This window comes from Podarcis melisellensis (assembly GCF_964234715.1).
Source record: "Podarcis melisellensis genome assembly, chromosome: 13".
Classification (NCBI taxonomy): domain Eukaryota; kingdom Metazoa; phylum Chordata; class Lepidosauria; order Squamata; family Lacertidae; genus Podarcis; species Podarcis melisellensis.
The window spans coordinates 39,865,430-39,883,192 of NC_138545.1; the positions used below are offsets into that span (position 1 = coordinate 39,865,430).

Below are 17,763 nucleotides of genomic sequence, written 5' to 3' on the forward strand. Positions count from 1 at the left end.
TAACAAGATGGCTATTGGTGGACCAAGTTCTTTCTTCTCTTATCGTTCATACTTCAGACCCAGCTCCTCCAGGGTGTTGCAAAATTAGCAAAGGGGAAAAAGATGCAACCTGGTCATTCCTGTCCAATGAGATGGTTATTCATGGACCTTTTTCAAATTTGCCACTCTTGGTAGAATAAGGATCAGCAGCTCCCTGTGAAACATATGCCTGCCACATAGAATTGCTTTGAATTGCCACACCTGAAGGAATATAAAAACATATGCCGCTCGCATTTTGAATGAGTCGCTGTGCATATCTGTCTATTGCAGGCCGAATGCCCCTTTGACAGAAATGGATCCTCTCTTTTCTGCACAGCTTTTACCTCACTGATGGAGCTCAGTGAACATCCAAGATACTGTTAGATCTTTAGGATGGGGAACCTACAGCCCTTTTAGATGTTGCTGAATCCTGTCAACATGGCAAATAGGGACGATGGCAGCTGAATGGCAGAAGATCTGGAGAGCCACCAGTTCCCCATCTCGGTCTTACAATACTACAAACCAGATAACACATCTGATGAAATAAAGCACCCTTTAAAATATGAAGCAATCCTGCGGAATAAAATTTTATCAGTGTTTTCTAAACTTCTGATAGCTGAGTCACATATATTCCAGGCTTTGAACTGGAGGTTGCTTCATGGTTAAACTCCAAAATGTTTATTTTTTATAATTTAGAAGTGAAAATGACACGGCCATAGAAGACTCCACTCCATTCTTCTGCACAATACTCTTCTGGGCATGTTTCTGGACTGGAAAGAAGCAAGCCCAGAGCAATTACTCAGGCTGAGATGATCAACAGCTTCCTCTGAGAAAACCAATTTCTGATGCATCCCTGTATTTGGGGGCGACTGAGTGATACAAATCATAAAACAAAACCTATGCATGACAGTAGCTGGGGTTGATCTGTAAGAGGCAAGGCCTGAGCAATGAACAATGCTGGAAATGGTTTTAATGGAACTGGGCCACAGATCTTACGTTTTTGGATCTTTCCCCTTGATAATGCTTTAACTTATTTTTTTTGCGGGCCACCTTGGCCTCTTTTCGAGGAATAGCAAGGTAGAAATGCTTTAAATAACAAAACTGAATTAATTAATTATGTGCACAATACTCCGTGTGTGCGTGCTTTGGACTCACAGGAACCTGTCTTTCTTGCATGACAAGTTAAGAGAGTTCGCAAGTCACAAATTTCTCACATAGTATTTGCGATTACTCTGCCCTCTAGTGATAAAAGGAAGAATCTGCACTGGCAAGGCAAAATAGAAATTTACAGGAGGCCTGATTCCACACACCATCACAAATCATAGAATTGTACAGGACCATGAGGGTCACCTAGTCCAAGGCAGGAATCTTTCACCCAACATGGGACTTGAACCCAGACCCTGAGATTAAGAGTCTCATGCTCTTACCAACCGAGCTACCCCAGGCGTGATGCAAGTAAAATTTGAAACCCAGAGCAACTGCTACAACCATGGTTGCTTTGGATCCAGTACAATCTACTGCTCTTTATATAGATTCACAGAACCTAGGCTCTCATTTTGTAAGTGAAGAGAAAGAAGCCAACCTATGCAGTTCCATATTAAATCTCTCGTATGCAAATAGCCCCAAAATCAATGTTCTATCATCCAGCAATCACTGATGGCAGGAAAATTATTTTTGCTCCTGGCATCACTGTTGCCAAGGTTTCCTCCACCTTTGTTTACAATTATATGCAAGACCAAGACTCCATGTATTTGCAAACTGCCAAATTTTGGAGCGTTTAAGAAGTAGAATTACAGTGGTACCTCGGGTTAAGAACTTAATTCGTTCTGGAGGTCCGTTCTTAATCTGAAACTGTTCTTAACCTGAAGCACCACTTTAGCTAATGGGGCCTCCTGCTGCTGCCGCGCAGCTGGAGCACGATTTCTGTTCTCATCCTGAAGCAAAGTTCTTAACCTGAAGTACTATTTCTGGGTTAGCGGAATCTGTAACCTGAAGCGTATGTAACCTGAAGCGTATGTAACCCGAGGTACGACTGTAGTTATATCAATTATGAACTCAAATGATCCAACAGAAAGTGTTGCCAGAACTATGACTCCATTGAGTATTTTTGTTCCCTTTGTGGATGGGTAATAGTATTTTATGACACCTAATAAGCTGTTTGATCATTCTGCATTATCCTAACAAATGTGATACGCATTTGGTTCCTCAGTTTGTGCCACGTGTCTCTGCCCCATAGCATAAGGACCAACCAGCAGTTCAAATGCAACAAACCATCAAGTTCAGTTTCTTAAAACTTGTTTAATATCCGTATTTTTGTCTGCTGGGCAAAGCCAAAACAGTCTGGCCTAGTTTCAAGTTACAAATCCATACACATTTCCTCTTTCCTTTCAGTAAAATGAACAGTGTGGCAATAAAAAGGTTTTGTTACCTGAAATAAAACCCATTTCAGCAACAGCTTAAAAAAAAAGGGGGGGGGGAGAGAAAAGAAAAGGTAAAGTCACAGTCTGCATTTTTCATCCAGAGAGATCTATCCTGCTTCTGTGATGAACACCATGAAAAGATGGAGGCTCCTACCCAGGCACAACCAATAGCGACTGAAACAGCTGACAGTCACTATGTAAATGGGGGTGGGTGGGTGGAGAGAGGGAAAGAAATACAATTTATGGCTCAAAGGCAGGTTGGGCTTTTAGAAAACAAAATTTAAAAACTTCTTTTTAAGTCTCACTTGGGACAGGATTCCCTCCACGAATAATCAATTAGCTCCAGCACAAGCTGGTAAATCCAAGTTTTAACCTGCTTGAAGTGAAAACTTGCTTTGAGCTAAATTCCAAGAACGGCAATCGGGGGGATAAAATGCTAGGACCGAGCGCTTTCCAGGACAGCATGCTTCAAGTCTTGAATTTAGCTGCAGAAATATAACACGAGCCCAACCCCAAACGGGCTGAGACAAGGGCTCAGCAAGCAGACAGCAGCTGTACTCTGCTGTGGCAGCCAAGACACCAGCGCCTGCATTTTGCCAGCTCACACATAGCCCCAAGCTGCGTTTTGGTGAAAAAATGACGAGTAACCGTGGACTAGAACAACCCTAAATGGAATTAATATAAGAGCTGGTTTTCTCCTAGGACAAGAAAAGGTTGGGTGGGGAAGAAAAGACAAAAAAGTTGGCTGTGTGTTTTATTCTCATGCTCAGAGGCAAATTGTGGGGTGGGGTGTTTGTCTGTGTGTAAACTTTACCAGAAGCCTTAACAATAGCCTAATGGTATGCTCGCCTTTCCCCCTGGCCCTAGAGTTCTCTTACTTTCTGCCCAGTAGAAGGAGTCCAAATACCAGTTGTTCCACCAGAGGAACTAAAAAAAGCTACACCCCCAGTTCTCAGGAACAAGTGAGGAAAACCCTTCTGTCCCCGAAGGTGGACTCATGGCACCTGTTTGGGGTGAGATTTTTCCTTCTTTCTTTATTTAAAAAAGCATTATTAAAAGAGCCTTTTTGCAGGGCCATCATTTGTAATGATGACACATCACATTTCCTCACTTCCCTGCACAACTTCATTTAACGCCATTTAAACAGAGGCGCAGGCTCGCCTCCTGATCAAATGGTACCTCATCCATCCTGGTGATTAAGTCGTTGGATAAAAAGGAGGGTGAGGCACACACAAGACAGCTACACCCAGCTACACTCGCCCACTCAGGTCCTTTCCGCCTGATCTGCAGGAGTAGCTAGAGATGAACGAACAAACCAACAGACACAAACATACAGCCTCCACTTCCCAGCTCAGCTCTCCCGCAAGTCCCCTAAATCTTGATATGGCTTGGTCCCCCTCGCCTCGCTCCTGCTACTTCTACTTGCACCCCAATCTGCAGAAAGCTGAGGAGGGAGGGTTGAGAATCATCACTTGTGGGTGCAGAATCGAAGTGCTGGCCAGGGTACCTGACCATACAGTACGGCTTTCAAGGTTTTCAGCAAACAACGTTTTGGCCACGTGCAGGAGTAGCATTCTGCCACAAGATTCAAGCAACTGGATTCTTCTTTGGTTTACATGTCTTTCTTAAAAGGTGAAAAAAAAGAGAGTCAAGGACCAAGAGCAGTAATGTAAAAAAAAGAAAGAAAAAAAGCAAACTCAAAACTCTGATATAGAAACGGAAACACAAAAGTTGAAGATTTTAAAAAAATCTAGCTGTTCTTCAGGATAAGTGTCCTTTTGGGGTGGTAATGTAGGTGATGTTTCTGAGACAGTACAGAATTTTTTTTAAAAAAAAATGAAAATAAAGGGAGGGAGAAAGAGGGGAAGGGAGGTAATCTGTCTAGAGTTCTGTCATCCTTGTGTGTTTTAAAAGAGAATGCCATCACCCAAAAGAGACTTTAGTGAGTGGATCCGAACACCACACGAGGAAAACATTGAAAAATAAAAATAAAAAATTAGAAACACTTAGTTTTATTCTGAAGGGGGATAACCATCAAGTACCTGCCAAAAAGCAGTTTTCTGGGGGGCTGGAGCGAGGACAGAAACCTATGTTCCTAGCTGTAACGCACCCTCTGCATTACATTGTACTCCTCCTTCACAGAATATGAGGCCAATCTAAAGAAAAGGGAGAGGGGGCTGCCACATTGACCTGCTAGTTATTTCACCTTCCAACCAAAAACCCCCCAATAAAAGTCGTTATTTTAAAACTGAAATTATTTGGGATGACATGCTAATGCTGGTGCTATCAACAGGCAGGATACTTGGGCTCCCTTGCAAAGGGCTCAAGAGTCCAATGCCGCTCCCTCAATGGAACCTCACAGCATTGAGCTCTGTGGGGTTTCCCCCCCCCTTCCCCCCAAATGAGATGTAGCCTAAACTTTATTTTGCTTTTCGTCTTGTTTTTTTTAAAAAAAGAGGAACATATTTTTAAATATTGACAGTGGACCAAGTCCAGCCTCTTTACCCTGCTGCCAAGTCCGCAATTCTCCACACAGTGTGTGTGTGTGTGTGCACCCTGCATTTTGGAACCGCACCCGGGGTCCGTGGTGTTTGGAAGTTCACAGTACATGGAGCCATCTTTTCTCTCTGCTGGCCAGAGCGGTTAGTGCCTTTGCCGTTGCTCAGCACGAGACCAATCAATCTCCTCTTCCTTGGCCACTTAAGTTGGACTTAAGTCGCCATAGAACCTTGCCGAGAATCAATGATGCCTTGCTCTACGGATGGGACAAGAGTGCAAGAGGAAAACAAAGCACCCGATACCGGTTTCTGGAGGCCGTTTTGTGGATTCCTTGCCAATCCCGAAGGCTGCTTCTCAAAACGTCTCTGACTCTCTCTCGGTTTTCTTTCTGCAGTTCCGGTTATACATATCTTTTTGGCCTATTGTTCCTGCTCAGTTTGAAGAGCTGTTATTAGAGGATCCAGAGGTTGAGGCAATGGCAGCCGCAGCCGGGCTGCTTGTTGATACAGATTTGCGGATGTGAGGGAGCAAGTAGGGGTCACATGCTAACTGCTGAACATCTATTCGATCTTCCTTCCGGTAGGCCAGGCAGCGCCTGATAAATGCCTGGAAGACAAACAGAAAGAAGAGAAAATGGGCATGAGAAGTTGGTATTGGTATCTCTTTTCCAGAAGCAGAAACAGGCTGGTTTTGCTTTAAAAAATAATAATGATTAGATAAGTAAATTGTGAGTAAAACACCCTCCTGGGCATCCTGCAATTGTCTAGATCAGCCTTTCTCAACCTGTGGATCCCCAGATGTTGTTGGACTACAACTCCCATGACCCCTAGCTAGCAAAGCCAGAGCTCAGGGATGATGGGAGTTGTAGTCCAACAACATATGGGGACCCACAGGTTGAGAACCACTGGTCTAGATGGTCAAGGAAGGATCTTGCCAGGCTAAGGTTTTACCAGGCACCGCTCTTCAAGTCTGATGGAATGGCATAAAAAGCAGTAGCTGGGACTTCTCCCAACCTTTCTTTCTGCTTCCTCCTTCAGCCTGCTGCAGTAAGCTGGTCTCCAATTTTACCCATCAGGCAAATGGGTGAGTTGACAACAGAACCATGGAGTGAAAGTGGAGCCATGGTTGCCTTTTTCTCTCTTAACAGATCTGAAGAGATTTCAATCTTAGCTTCTGAATGGTGCTGCTTGCTACATTGTAGACAGATGCTTTAGAGTGGGACTGAGTGGGTGAACCTTGCGGAGATGACTGATTGACCAGAAAACTACAGACCTTACCAGAACAATTCCTTCGGTTTGGATGGAGGAGGAAATCCAGTGATGCGTGTTAACTCCTATCCACCAGCAGAGGCAGAACTACCACTGGGGGAGTTGACCACTCAGTGTGTAAATACTACAGCTGAAGGAAACCAAACCCAAACTAAAACACAGCAGGTATACAGAAGAAAAGGGTTACAGGAACACGGGTCAACCACCTACGGGTCTAATTCATCTAGTAAAGGGAAAGATCTGTCCTAGCAACACAAGTCATTGCCAAGGTGGGTCTGGATGTCAGGTTCAGAGCGGAAGTGAACTTCGCATAAAGACCAAGGTTCTGCTCTAATACAGACAGAGGACGCAGTGGTGTCCTGGCAGAGCTGGACTCTATTTTCTCCACTACGTAACTTGCTGTCAGACATATCTTTTCTAAAAGGAAGCTTTGATAGAGGCAGAAGATAAGCCACCAGCTGCAATGAGTTTTTGGCTCTGCTGAGGATCAATGGCCAACAAGTTTCATTCAGGGCAATATGTTCCAAATCCCAACTGATGGGTGGGTGGAAAGAATTAGACTAGGCCACCTTTGTTTTTTAGAGCTTTAAAAATATATACAGTGGTACCTCAGAAGTTGAACAGAATCCGTTTCATAAGTCCGTTCGACTTCCAAAACATTCAGAAACCAAAGCGCAGCTTCCAATTGGCTGCAGGAAACTCCTGCAGCCAATCGGAAGCCCCGTCAAACGTTCGGGTTCCAAAGAACGTTCGCAAACTGGAACACTCACTTCTGGGTTTGCAGCATTTGGCAGCCAAAACATTTGACTGGCAAGGCATTTGGGATCCAAGGTATGATATTATCATCATCCTGGTCATGAACAGAAAGGGGTGGGGTGGGGAGTAAAGATCTGTTGAAAATAGCTCTACAATTTCCTAAGCACAAGCTGTGGACATCCCTGTAACCTCAGTGAAAACAGGAGAAACAGGGAGCCTTCTTCTCCTGGTAGTAATATGAAGCATTTCTGCAAGTGGATAGGAAGAGTCACCCATTACTGAATGCTGCCATTCGAGTGAAACCTAAAAATGTGTCTGTCAAGTACAGATCGTCACTACATTTCCCCAAGCTTCTTTGCCAATGCCAAATAGAAACACTCTCTTACCTTTGCTTCTGGCGTTACCACTGGCTTTGGAGGAAATTGCACCTCTGTTGCTTTCAGAATTGTGTTCTCCTGCAGAATATCTTGTTGAGACTGGTTGTGGCCAAAAGGCTGGGGCGGGGAGAGGGGGAGAGTGCAACATGCATATATTAGAACACAGTCATTATTCACATTTCAACAAGAGGGATCCAGTAGGTTTCACAGAAATGTAGCCATTTTTTTTTAAAAAAAGCACATTAGGTTACTTTGTGGTGTACAAAAATCTGAAAACGTGTGAGGGGTTTTTGCTAAAAAGGTAGCAAAATTCCAGTCTGAACATGTTCTCAGTCAGGAAGTAAGATTTATTCATCCCATAGGGTTTCCGATCACTCAACATGCATCCCAATCATCGCTTCTTATCAGTTTGCTTTCCTCTCCTTTTCCTATAAGCATCGGCTCTCTCACTTCCCAAACCACCCCATCCCAAATCAGTTGGCAGAACCTAGAATATTATTTAAATCAATGCTGCATTTAGGGGGTGGAGTGCTAAGGTAAGATGACTGGAGGAGAACAAGGCAATATTGGCCCATCTCCAGGTTGAAGGTTGGTGACAAAGGAGGGCATTTTCAGTTGTGCTCCTCATTTGTGGAATGCGCTTCTCAGTGAGCTCTGCCTGGCGCCTTCACTGATATTTCTAGGGCTCCAGGTAAATACATATTTCCCCCAGGATTCTGATAGACTAAAATGATGTTTATGATTCATGTGCTTTTTGTTGTTTGGTGGTAAAATATGGTTGCCTGGAGACCTTCGCATAACAAAATTTAATTATTTAATTGAAGTTATAAAAGCTCTGTTTCCTGAGCACTGGAGCTTCTACTGAAGTTTACTTGCACATGCTGAAAAATTCCTTCAAGTCATGACAACAACAAATGTGCTTAAAAAAATTAAACCAGAAAGCTAAAGTGAGTCTCAGGAACCTGAACTCTGTGCCAAAGACACCACAGAATTCAACAGAACTCAGTTTTCTGTTACGATTCAATAGTTCAGTAAATTCAGCAGCCGTCAAATTATTTTGCTTACCTTTCTGCCATAGAGGCACTGGTAGAATATTACTCCCACTGACCAGACGTCAACTTTATTTGAAATCTTTGGAGGCTCTTTCCCAACTACAAAACACTCAGGTGGTAAATACCTAGGGGACAGAGAAATTAACAGCTGCAGACTAGCCGTATTCATTTATATAGAAATCCGTATCTTTCCTCACTATCAACCTTCCATGCCTCTGAGTAGAAGTTACCAAAGGAGTGAACTCCAGTCATTTACAAGGTTGGAATCCTATTTCCACCCAGAGTGACTGGGACAACCCAGTCAGATTGTTGTTTTTATTATAATTATTAGCATTGTAAGGATGTACAGATTATATTTCTTGGTGGTGTGAGACACAAGCACATGGAAGAGCTGTCCACCTTAACACAGTTTTTCAAGGTGGGCTCCACCATAGGTGCAGGGGCTCTTCCAGCAGCTTCCCCCCCTGTAAAAATAAAAAGACTTGGCCCACTCAGCTGAATAACCTGTTCTTCACATTCTACGATATTATGGGTAGTTCAGTGCAAGAAACAGACCAGGGCACCCACCAGTAAGTGCCAGCCCCTTGCGATGTCAGCTCCATGCCATCGACTGAATTATAACTGTCATCATCCATGATCTTTGAGAGGCCAAAGTCAGTGATCTTAATCTCGCCGCATGCAGTACCATTTACCAAGAGGATGTTACCTGGAGAATAAAACAAACAAACAAACTTTCTAGATGAATATGCCCATTACATTTTGCGGGCGGGTGGGAGGGAGTTGCTGAAGCAGCAGCCTGTTACAAATGAGAATGCAGGAAGAGGTCAAATACACTTATTTATTTTCAGCCAGTATGACAGACCATCTCCAAAAAGCGACCTTATCAGAACCCCACTCTCCTAAACAGTAACAGGGCGGTTAGGGTTCCTCTGTTAAGGTCCAGCCCCTGTCCTAAGGCAACCATCTCCCATCCATCAGCCTTCTCCCATCTCCTGTTTAAAACATTTACCCATAACGCAACACGACACAAGCAGAGCATAGGAATAGAAATTGCTCTTTGCAGTTGAAGGCTCTGACATGAACACAAAAACTTAGGAGGAGCCCCTGTTGGATCAGGCCAAAGGCCCATCTGGTCCAGCACTCTGTTTTAGCAGTGGCCAACCAGATGCCTAGGGGAAGACCCCAAGCAGCTCCCGAGGGCAACAGAATTCTCCCACTTGCAAATTCTCTCAACAGTGGAGGCAGAATGTAACTTCTTCCTATTCACTTTCTCTACACTATGCAAGCATTGCTATCATGTCATTTCCATCCCTGCCTTTTTTCTATACTGAAAAGCTTCCCATTGCTGTAACTTTTCCTCACCGGAGTTGCTCCAACCCCACAAACACTTTGGTTGTCCTTTTCTGAACGTTTCCCAGCTCTGCAATATTCATTCTCAGGTGAAGTGTCCAGAACTGTACACAATATTCCAAGGGCCGTTGCAGTGTAGATTTGCATACCGATATTAAGATACCAACAGCTTTGTTTTCAATCCCTTTCCTAATGATTCCAAGCACGGAATTCGCCGTTCTCAGTTGTCACATACAAGTCAACACCTTCGCTGAGTTACCTGCCCAATTCCTGGTCAGTGGCCACCAGTTCAGACCCCATGAGCTTATACGTGAAGTTAGAATTTTTTACCCCAATACAAATGTCTTACATTGCTTACACTGAATTGCATTTGCCATTTCAGTGCCCGTTCACCCATTTCAGAGATATCCTTTTGGAAGTTCTCACAATCCCTTTTTGTTTCAACTACAGAGAACTATTTGGCATCACCAGCAAACTTGGGTACCTCACTGCTCACCCCCCTAATTTAGAACATTTATGAACAAATAAAAAGCACACATCCACTTTCTACATCCTTCCATCGAGAGAGCTGTTCATTTATTCCTGTGCTCTGCTTCACATTCCTTACCCTGTTACATATACATGATAAGATCATGCAATGATGAGCACTGGAAGCTTGCTTATTACACAACCAATGAACACGGCAATTCTCACGACAGAAATCTGCAGAATACAGAGTGCCCTGCCCCACTTTCTCGTGCTGTGTTCCAGACCCACTATCAACATACCTGGCTTGAGATCGTAGTGAATAATGGGTGGCTTGATTTCATTTAAATATTTTAATGCGTTCACAATCTGCATGATAATAGACCGGGCTTCCTTCTCAGTCATTAATTTGTGCTGTTTCAGGTAGAAGTCCAGATCGTTCCCCTCACAGTATTCTAACACTGTACAAAACCTGAAAGAAGTGAAGTCAAACATATTGGCTCATGACATTATAACAGTGCTGCAAAGTCTCCTCCCTTTCTATCTGCAGGAATTTTGTAGTTGCAACTAGGGGCTGGCTTGTAACAAAACACCACTTTCGTCTCACTGTGATAGGGTTACACCAGTCAGTTATCCTGGAAAAAAATACTCCTAACTTACTTCAATTTGTTTAATTGGGTCAAGGGTTTTATCAGAGTTTTAAGATCTTGTTCTCTGGATAAACAGGAACTTTTCAATTACTGATTTACATCCTGGCCTTCTGGCCAAGGCCTCAAGGCATCACAAAACTGAATCCATTAAAAGCAGCATTGATAATTTAGACAGCAAAGTAAATTAACACAAAATAAATAAAATCACAAACCAATCTGCAATTACAGCATCATTGCTAACTTTATTTTGACTGAAAGTGTGTCATTTGTTATTCCCAATGGGTCCGGTGGTTCGAATGTGGGAGTTTTTGTAATTTTTGTAATAGTTACAAAACCTATTACAGCTTTGTTTCCTTCCACACACACTGCTGCACACTCAATCGTGGCAATTAACAGGGCAGCAAGGCTACAGGATGCCCTCTGCCCCGTTCAATTCCTTGCTGCGTGGGAATTCATCCCACATTGAAAGGGAATACATACTGGGGAGTGAGGGGTACCCTGAACAACACAACTGATCTCTTTTATAGACCCCTTTGTATTCTAAACCCTTGACACAGAATTTCTTACATGACACACGCCCCCACTTTCACGTTGAGCTCTGAGCAATAAGGAGACCCAAGATTCCCAAACACAGTCATTCAAGTAGCCGGGTTTATGGCAGAATTGCAAAAAGAGCAGCACTTACGAGTCAGTGTCCAGCGAGAAATAGTCATACAGCTTAACTATACGAGGATGATCCAGCTCTTTATGGATTCTGTATTCTCTACATGCGTGCCTGTAACAGCAAGGAAAACATCCTTATTTAATTTAATTTTCTTATTTTCAACTATCTACCTAAAACTTGGGGCAGTTTACAATGACAAGACTTTAAAAAATAATAATCAAACAAATCAGACCTAACATTTTTGTAAAATCACTAGCAATGGACATTTTGACCACCAAAACCCAATGCTATTGCATAGTTGCATTTCACTATATTTCTAGCAATAGCTCAGGCAAGAGAATATAACTTCACTGCCAGGGTTGTGATTCCAGGACAATGAGGAACCTACAGAGATGCTGAAGTGTAGCATGTTCTTTTTCAGGGGTCTTTCTCTGCAGAGTCCCTAAACATTCTGCTCTTATCCCTCTCCTTTTCCAAAGCAGTTTCAGCTCCCTTCAAGTCTTGCTCCTTCAACCATTTATTGTGCTAACACGGGCAGAAATTAAGGGGTTTTTTTGGTTCACAAGAATAGAACCACCAGCTGTTTTTCAGACAGAAGCAATGAACCTCTTTTACTAACCACATTGTCATTTTAGAAGTTATGCCTTTTTTGAGCCCCCCTCCCAAACCTTCTCTGCAGTTCAATATCCAGAGTTACTTACTTGTGGTAGTTTTCTTTCTTCTCATCCCTCCAGTTTTTATTTAACTGATGGATTTTTACTGCTACATATCTCTGTTCCGTTAAATCAAATGCCTGGAAGATGAAGGAGAGAGCTGATTCAGAATACTATCAGAGCTGACACCTCGACCCTAAACAAATTTCACTTCCTTGCACTGAGGGAAAAAGCCAGCAATTCCAAATTAATTTTAAACGATTTTGTGTGGATGTTGAACATTTTCTTTGAGACACCCCCACATAGTATTTTAGTAGGCAAATAACTTCATGCATAATGCTGTTCCCCGGTCAGATTCTTTTTGTCAATAAGGATGTGAATTTCCCTTAGTATGCTTGCTTATAATGCAATTGCTCCAATATGAATGCATATATATATGAACATACACGAGTGTTTGCAAGTTCATATGAATGCATTTATAAACCTGGCACCTCCAAAGTGAGATGAATATGATTCAAATTTAAAAACAAAGAAAGCCACCCAGTTGTGATAAGCACATGAACATGCCCTTTATCAATTCATGCTGAATGGTGAGGATCTCAGGCAGAGGTCTGTCCCACCTTTATTTCTTGAGATGCCAGATAATTAAGACACTGGCTTCAGAGTCATTTTATCAAGGAGTCAAATTAGGACAGCCAATCAGCCAAAGGAGATCTAACTTACCTTATATACTTCACTAAATCCGCCTCTGCCCAGGAGATGTAGCAACAAGTACCTGTCATTTAGTGTTGGGTGGTCTTTAAATCTGGAGAGGAGAGGAGAGATAATTTTATTTATTCATGCAGCACCTATAACATGATCTTCAGCTGAATTACTCAGAATAGTGATTATCCTGGGCAAAAGGGAGTTTTTCTCGGTTTTGAGCCAGGTATCCTAGTTCTCACACAATCTGTAACCCAATAAATTGTAGAGCTATGCACCTTTTAGATTTACATGCTGCTTGGAGGCACTACAGCCACCACACAACTGGTGAGTGATCAGGAGCTTTGAGATTACAGCAGCAGGGCACCTACAAGAGCAGGGAATACAGAGGTCTGTATTTTGATAATATCAAACACTGCACTGAGCAGTGAGATCCACCTATGGTCAGCCAGCCACAAGCAGCAGGTGAAAATGAAAAGGGGCTAGAAGAGCTTACTACAAATCTCAAACAGATATCACATTTGTTAATGATAGGTCAAGTACAATCTAGAATGTAAGCTCCTTTTTTGTTTGCTGATATTCCCCTGTAAACATTTATACACTGTATTAATACTAAAACAGCTAGCACCGAGTTGGCCCGCCCAGCATCAGAAGTTAAAGATGACAAGTAAATGATGTCTTTAAAATTGTTAGCTACCATGAGCTATTTAAAGAATCATGTGGGGACATTAAACTGAAAAAAACACAACCCTAAGGGTACAATATAGTTTGTCTATAGCAGGTATGGAAAACCTGAGACCCTCTTATCATTCCTGACCATGCTCCCTGAACCGGGAGAGGTAGATCTTGTGGGAATACAGGCTACCTGGGTCTCAGTATAGCCAGGAGGGGAGAGTTCTTCTAGGACTGAAGAATCCCGAACCATTAACAAGGGGTGAGGTAATCCCTTGGGTCTGTTATACTATTAAGAAGATCTCAGGTGTGGGGTGGTTAAGAGAGTGAGTAACAGAGGAGACATGATCCTTGCTTATGAACCAAAGTATTAATCCGCCGCATTATTAATTGTTGGTATTAAGTGGTAAGTCTGCTACACACTCTTAAGCAAAAAAGACATTTTGTAGCTATTTGGTGCCTTGCCACTTTGGGCAACTCTCTCATGCCCAATACTCACTGTGAATTATCTTCATTATGTATCCTTTTCAATTCCCTGATATGTAGATTTCTAACCCTCTCTAACCGCTCCAGTTCTGCCTGGATCTCTGCTTCTTCCTACACAAAGAAAAACATCACTTTAACAGTTATACCAAAAGTTAAATTTAAACTCTGTATACCTGACGAAAGGAACATGTTTGTCTTGAACAACAAAGCAGTTGCAGGCAGGGGAAAAGTTAAGCATTTTTTACAGATTCTAATGGTGTTCAGAAAATGTACATGACTACTATGGCTTTCAACTCCTAAAATTAAGGGTTGTATCTTGTTCCTCCCTGTCGCCCCTGCTGAGATGATTCAATGTGAACCAGTTATAGTAAGTACGCCTTCCATCTCAATAAACATGCTTTTCTTGTGAAACAATCCTCAGGCCTAGACTTTTACTTCTCTGGACTAGATGATAGTGACATGCTCAGCACAATCAGGGCAAAATGACTCAGGAGATCAGTCCTTTGTGGACAGAATACAGTGCTACTAGAATAGGATTGTCTGAGCAGTGTGGAAAGCTCTAGTCTATTTCACAGCTACTGGGCTAAGAGCTGAGGCACTGGAAAGGAACAAATGGCACGGACAGTTCTATTTCTTATTTTATTACTGTGGGAATCTACTCGTTCAAATCAGTGCTTTTCCAACAGTGTGTTGATCGAGCTCATCTGATTAAGCAAAACGAGACGATCAGGAAAAAGAAAACAAGCTTCCCCTGAAAAGAGCTTGCCCATCACCCCCAATCTTCTCCTGCAATGTGCACAAGTGAGAATGTTGTGTATAAGAGCTACTATTTCAGTCACTTCAAGGCGTGTTAGACTGCATTGGGATTAATGCTGAAGAGTCAATACAGACACAAAACACAAGATGGCAGCTGAAACCACTGCCTCTTTGAAGTCATTTCGCAATACAGTATTTTACCTTTTTAAGATGTCCTAGCCGGAGTTTGAAGATTTCCTCCTGTTCATGATATTCTGCTAACGTTAACCTGCACGTGAACAAAATAAGTGGTCCAAAAGATTACTCTGAAGAACAAATAGCGGGATAGAGGCAGGTGACAAAAAAAGAAGACAGACCTGGGACCCATTCCTGTTTTCACCTTTTCATTTTTGTAACACTTTACTGGGGTTTCCTATGCCTACTGAATACAGCAGAGTCAGGCCAATGGTTCAAACCCAGCCCAATATTGTCAAGTATGACTACCAGCACTCCAAGGCAATCAAGGCAAGTGTGTTTCCCAGCTCTGCTATGAATGTCTTAAAAAACAAACAACAGAGGTGCCAAGGATTGATTGTGTGTGTTTCACTTTAAAATCGTATGCTCTATCACTGAACTAAGTCCCCTCTCCTCTTGTGCTTGGCATCCATCACTCTGCCCTTCCAAACATTAAGGGACTGCCCCAACTAAGACTCCACACTTACTAGGGAACAGGTGAGGAACCTCCTTCACCCACTGCCCAGGGATGCATTCCTTTGGGGTTAATGTGTAGGAGGCCAAATGCCAGCACAGGGTGCTAACACCACCCCAGACATCTATCTATCCACCCCCTTCCTCTCATTCACACAGATCCTCCGTCTTCAATTTATTTCCCTCACCCATCTACACAGAACCCCCCCCCCCAACCTAGCAGATGTTGCTCTTTTAAGGAAGATCCACGATGTAGCCCTTCTAAGAAGCTGCCTGACTCTGTTATTCTAAGCCTCCTTCATCTGCTTCACTTCAGAAGTGCCCCCATCCTGCCAAAAGCACTTGCTTTTTCCACCTCCTCCTCCAAGCTAATCACTATGTTTTTCAAATAACTTTTGCATCTCTCTCTGCAGGAGAGGTGCTGAGCAGAGGGACATGGGCAGATTGTAAGGACGTGATCCTGAGTGTCATTAAACTGAGCCTTTACTAGGCAGAGTACAATATCTGCCTCGCCAGTTTTCGTCCATCACTTTATGAGAAAGGGCAGTACTGTACAGTTGTGGACTTAATCCGTTTCATACAATCTTCGCGCATGTGCGCGGCGCAATCAAGCGCTTCTGCACACGTGCGAAGATCGCTTCTGCGCATGTGGTGAACATGCCGCGTTCGTAAGCTGAAAGTCTTTAACAAGAGCAGAACGCAACTAGAGGTACCACTGTACTTACTTTGCATGATGTGGAATTCGCTGTGTGTACTTGCACAAGCACAAGTACCTTTTCCAATAGAAGCAAGTTTGTGGCTGAGGCAAAGCCAAATATTAACAGCAACACTTTCAAACCAACTACTAATTATTTTAAAACAACAGGTGGACTGCAGAAAAAAGGCTCCAATAATTTCGTATGTTTTGGGGAGATCTACTGTGGAAAACCTGAGAACTTCAGCCATAAGCTATTCTTTGCATTTCAAGCGACTCATAGAAAGCAACCTGAATTTTTTTTTGTGGCACTTACGTTTCATTTTCCGCTCCATTTGTCTTGTTTTTACGCTGCTTCTGCTCATTGGTTGCTGGAGGGGCCTGCCCCATGGCAGGCGGCTTCCGCTTTGCTAACATTTTCCGTTGCCTTTCTATCTCCTCCCTTTGGGAATTTATCCTCTCTTGTTGCCTAAACAAAAGCAGGACATGCACACAAATTAGAGAACATAATATAATACATGACATAGAGAAGCGGCTCGTCTTCTGCATTCCTGGGCAAGCATATTAGAAGCGCTGGTTTCTGGTCATATTTGCTACAACATACCATATTCTATGTTACAGAAAACATACAACCCTGAATTTTTGCAATGTATAAAACTTGGGACAAGTGTCAGTGATGCAACTGTTGTGATCAAATGAATACCACTCTATCAGGAAGGGGGCAATGGCAAGTTTTATAAAGGTGTGATGGAGGCCTGCACATGCCTTGACCTACTCTACCAAATTTGCAGGCTGTCACCTGCTACTCCTGGTTTTCACCCTTATGATACTGTATATTTAAGTGTTAGAATGCCTCTTCATGAGGCAATGTTTACTGGGGCATCTACTGATCAGTGGTAAATACAGGTGTATCTCAACATATATTTAAGACGTGTTATTGTATATGCAGTTCTACAGCTCATGGCTTTTTGTGCAGCAATACAATTACCGTATTTTTCGCCCTATAGGACACACTTTTTCCCCTCCAAAAATGAAGGGGAAATGTGTGTGCATCCTATGGGGCGAATGCAGGCTTTCGGTGAAGCCTGGAGAGCGAGAGGGGTCAGTGCACACCGACCCCTCTCGCTCTCCAGGCTTCGCGGACCTCTCCGCAAGCAGCGGGAGCCAGCGCTGGGCTCCCACGGCTTGCAGAGAGCTGCCTGTTTGGGGGCTGGGGTAGGGGGAAGCTCGGGCGGGCCTCCCCCGCCCCAGCCCCGCGCCTGGGGGGGAAAATATTTTTCCCCCCTTTATTTCCCCCCAAAAAAAACTAGGTGCGCCTTATGGGACGGTGCGTCCTATAGGGCGAAGAATACGGTACTTAGCAAAGTACATCCCTCACCCCCCCCAATTTTTTTTTAACAACTCTGTCTGGATTTTGGAAATATGGTGACCCTATTGTTAAGTATGTCACCTGCCCTGAGTCCTGGCAAACAGGGTTCTTTAAAAAATGTACACGTTTTGTAGCAGCACCTTAGTTACATATGGATTTGTGAAAAGGACAAGTCAAGTAACTGCCTGTACACTTTGCCGCCATGAGAAAAGGCAGAAGTTGCAG

The 17,763-nt window shown here is 43.2% G+C and overlaps 1 protein-coding gene and 1 long non-coding RNA gene across 8 annotated transcripts in view; one reads left to right on the forward strand and one right to left on the reverse strand.

The window, feature by feature from the left end:
* Window positions 1-17,763, forward strand: part of LOC309354443 — a 609,149-nt gene that overhangs the window by 381,692 nt on the left and 209,694 nt on the right. The window lies entirely within an intron of this gene.
* TLK2 (tousled like kinase 2) overlaps window positions 2,297-17,763 on the reverse strand; it is a 38,966-nt gene continuing 23,499 nt past the window's right edge. For all 7 annotated transcript variants that reach the window (XM_081883985.1, XM_081883987.1, XM_081883988.1 and 4 more), the window contains 11 exons: window positions 16,486-16,638; window positions 14,990-15,056; window positions 14,046-14,143; window positions 12,896-12,977; window positions 12,221-12,312; window positions 11,541-11,630; window positions 10,508-10,677; window positions 8,958-9,096; window positions 8,404-8,515; window positions 7,348-7,455; window positions 2,297-5,543 (listed from right to left, as the gene is read on the reverse strand). In XM_081883985.1, coding sequence (XP_081740111.1) covers window positions 5,370-5,543; window positions 7,348-7,455; window positions 8,404-8,515; window positions 8,958-9,096; window positions 10,508-10,677; window positions 11,541-11,630; window positions 12,221-12,312; window positions 12,896-12,977; window positions 14,046-14,143; window positions 14,990-15,056; window positions 16,486-16,638 — 1,285 coding nt within the window. In that variant the 3' untranslated portion in view covers window positions 2,297-5,369. The remainder of the gene's footprint in view (window positions 5,544-7,347; window positions 7,456-8,403; window positions 8,516-8,957; window positions 9,097-10,507; window positions 10,678-11,540; window positions 11,631-12,220; window positions 12,313-12,895; window positions 12,978-14,045; window positions 14,144-14,989; window positions 15,057-16,485; window positions 16,639-17,763) is intronic.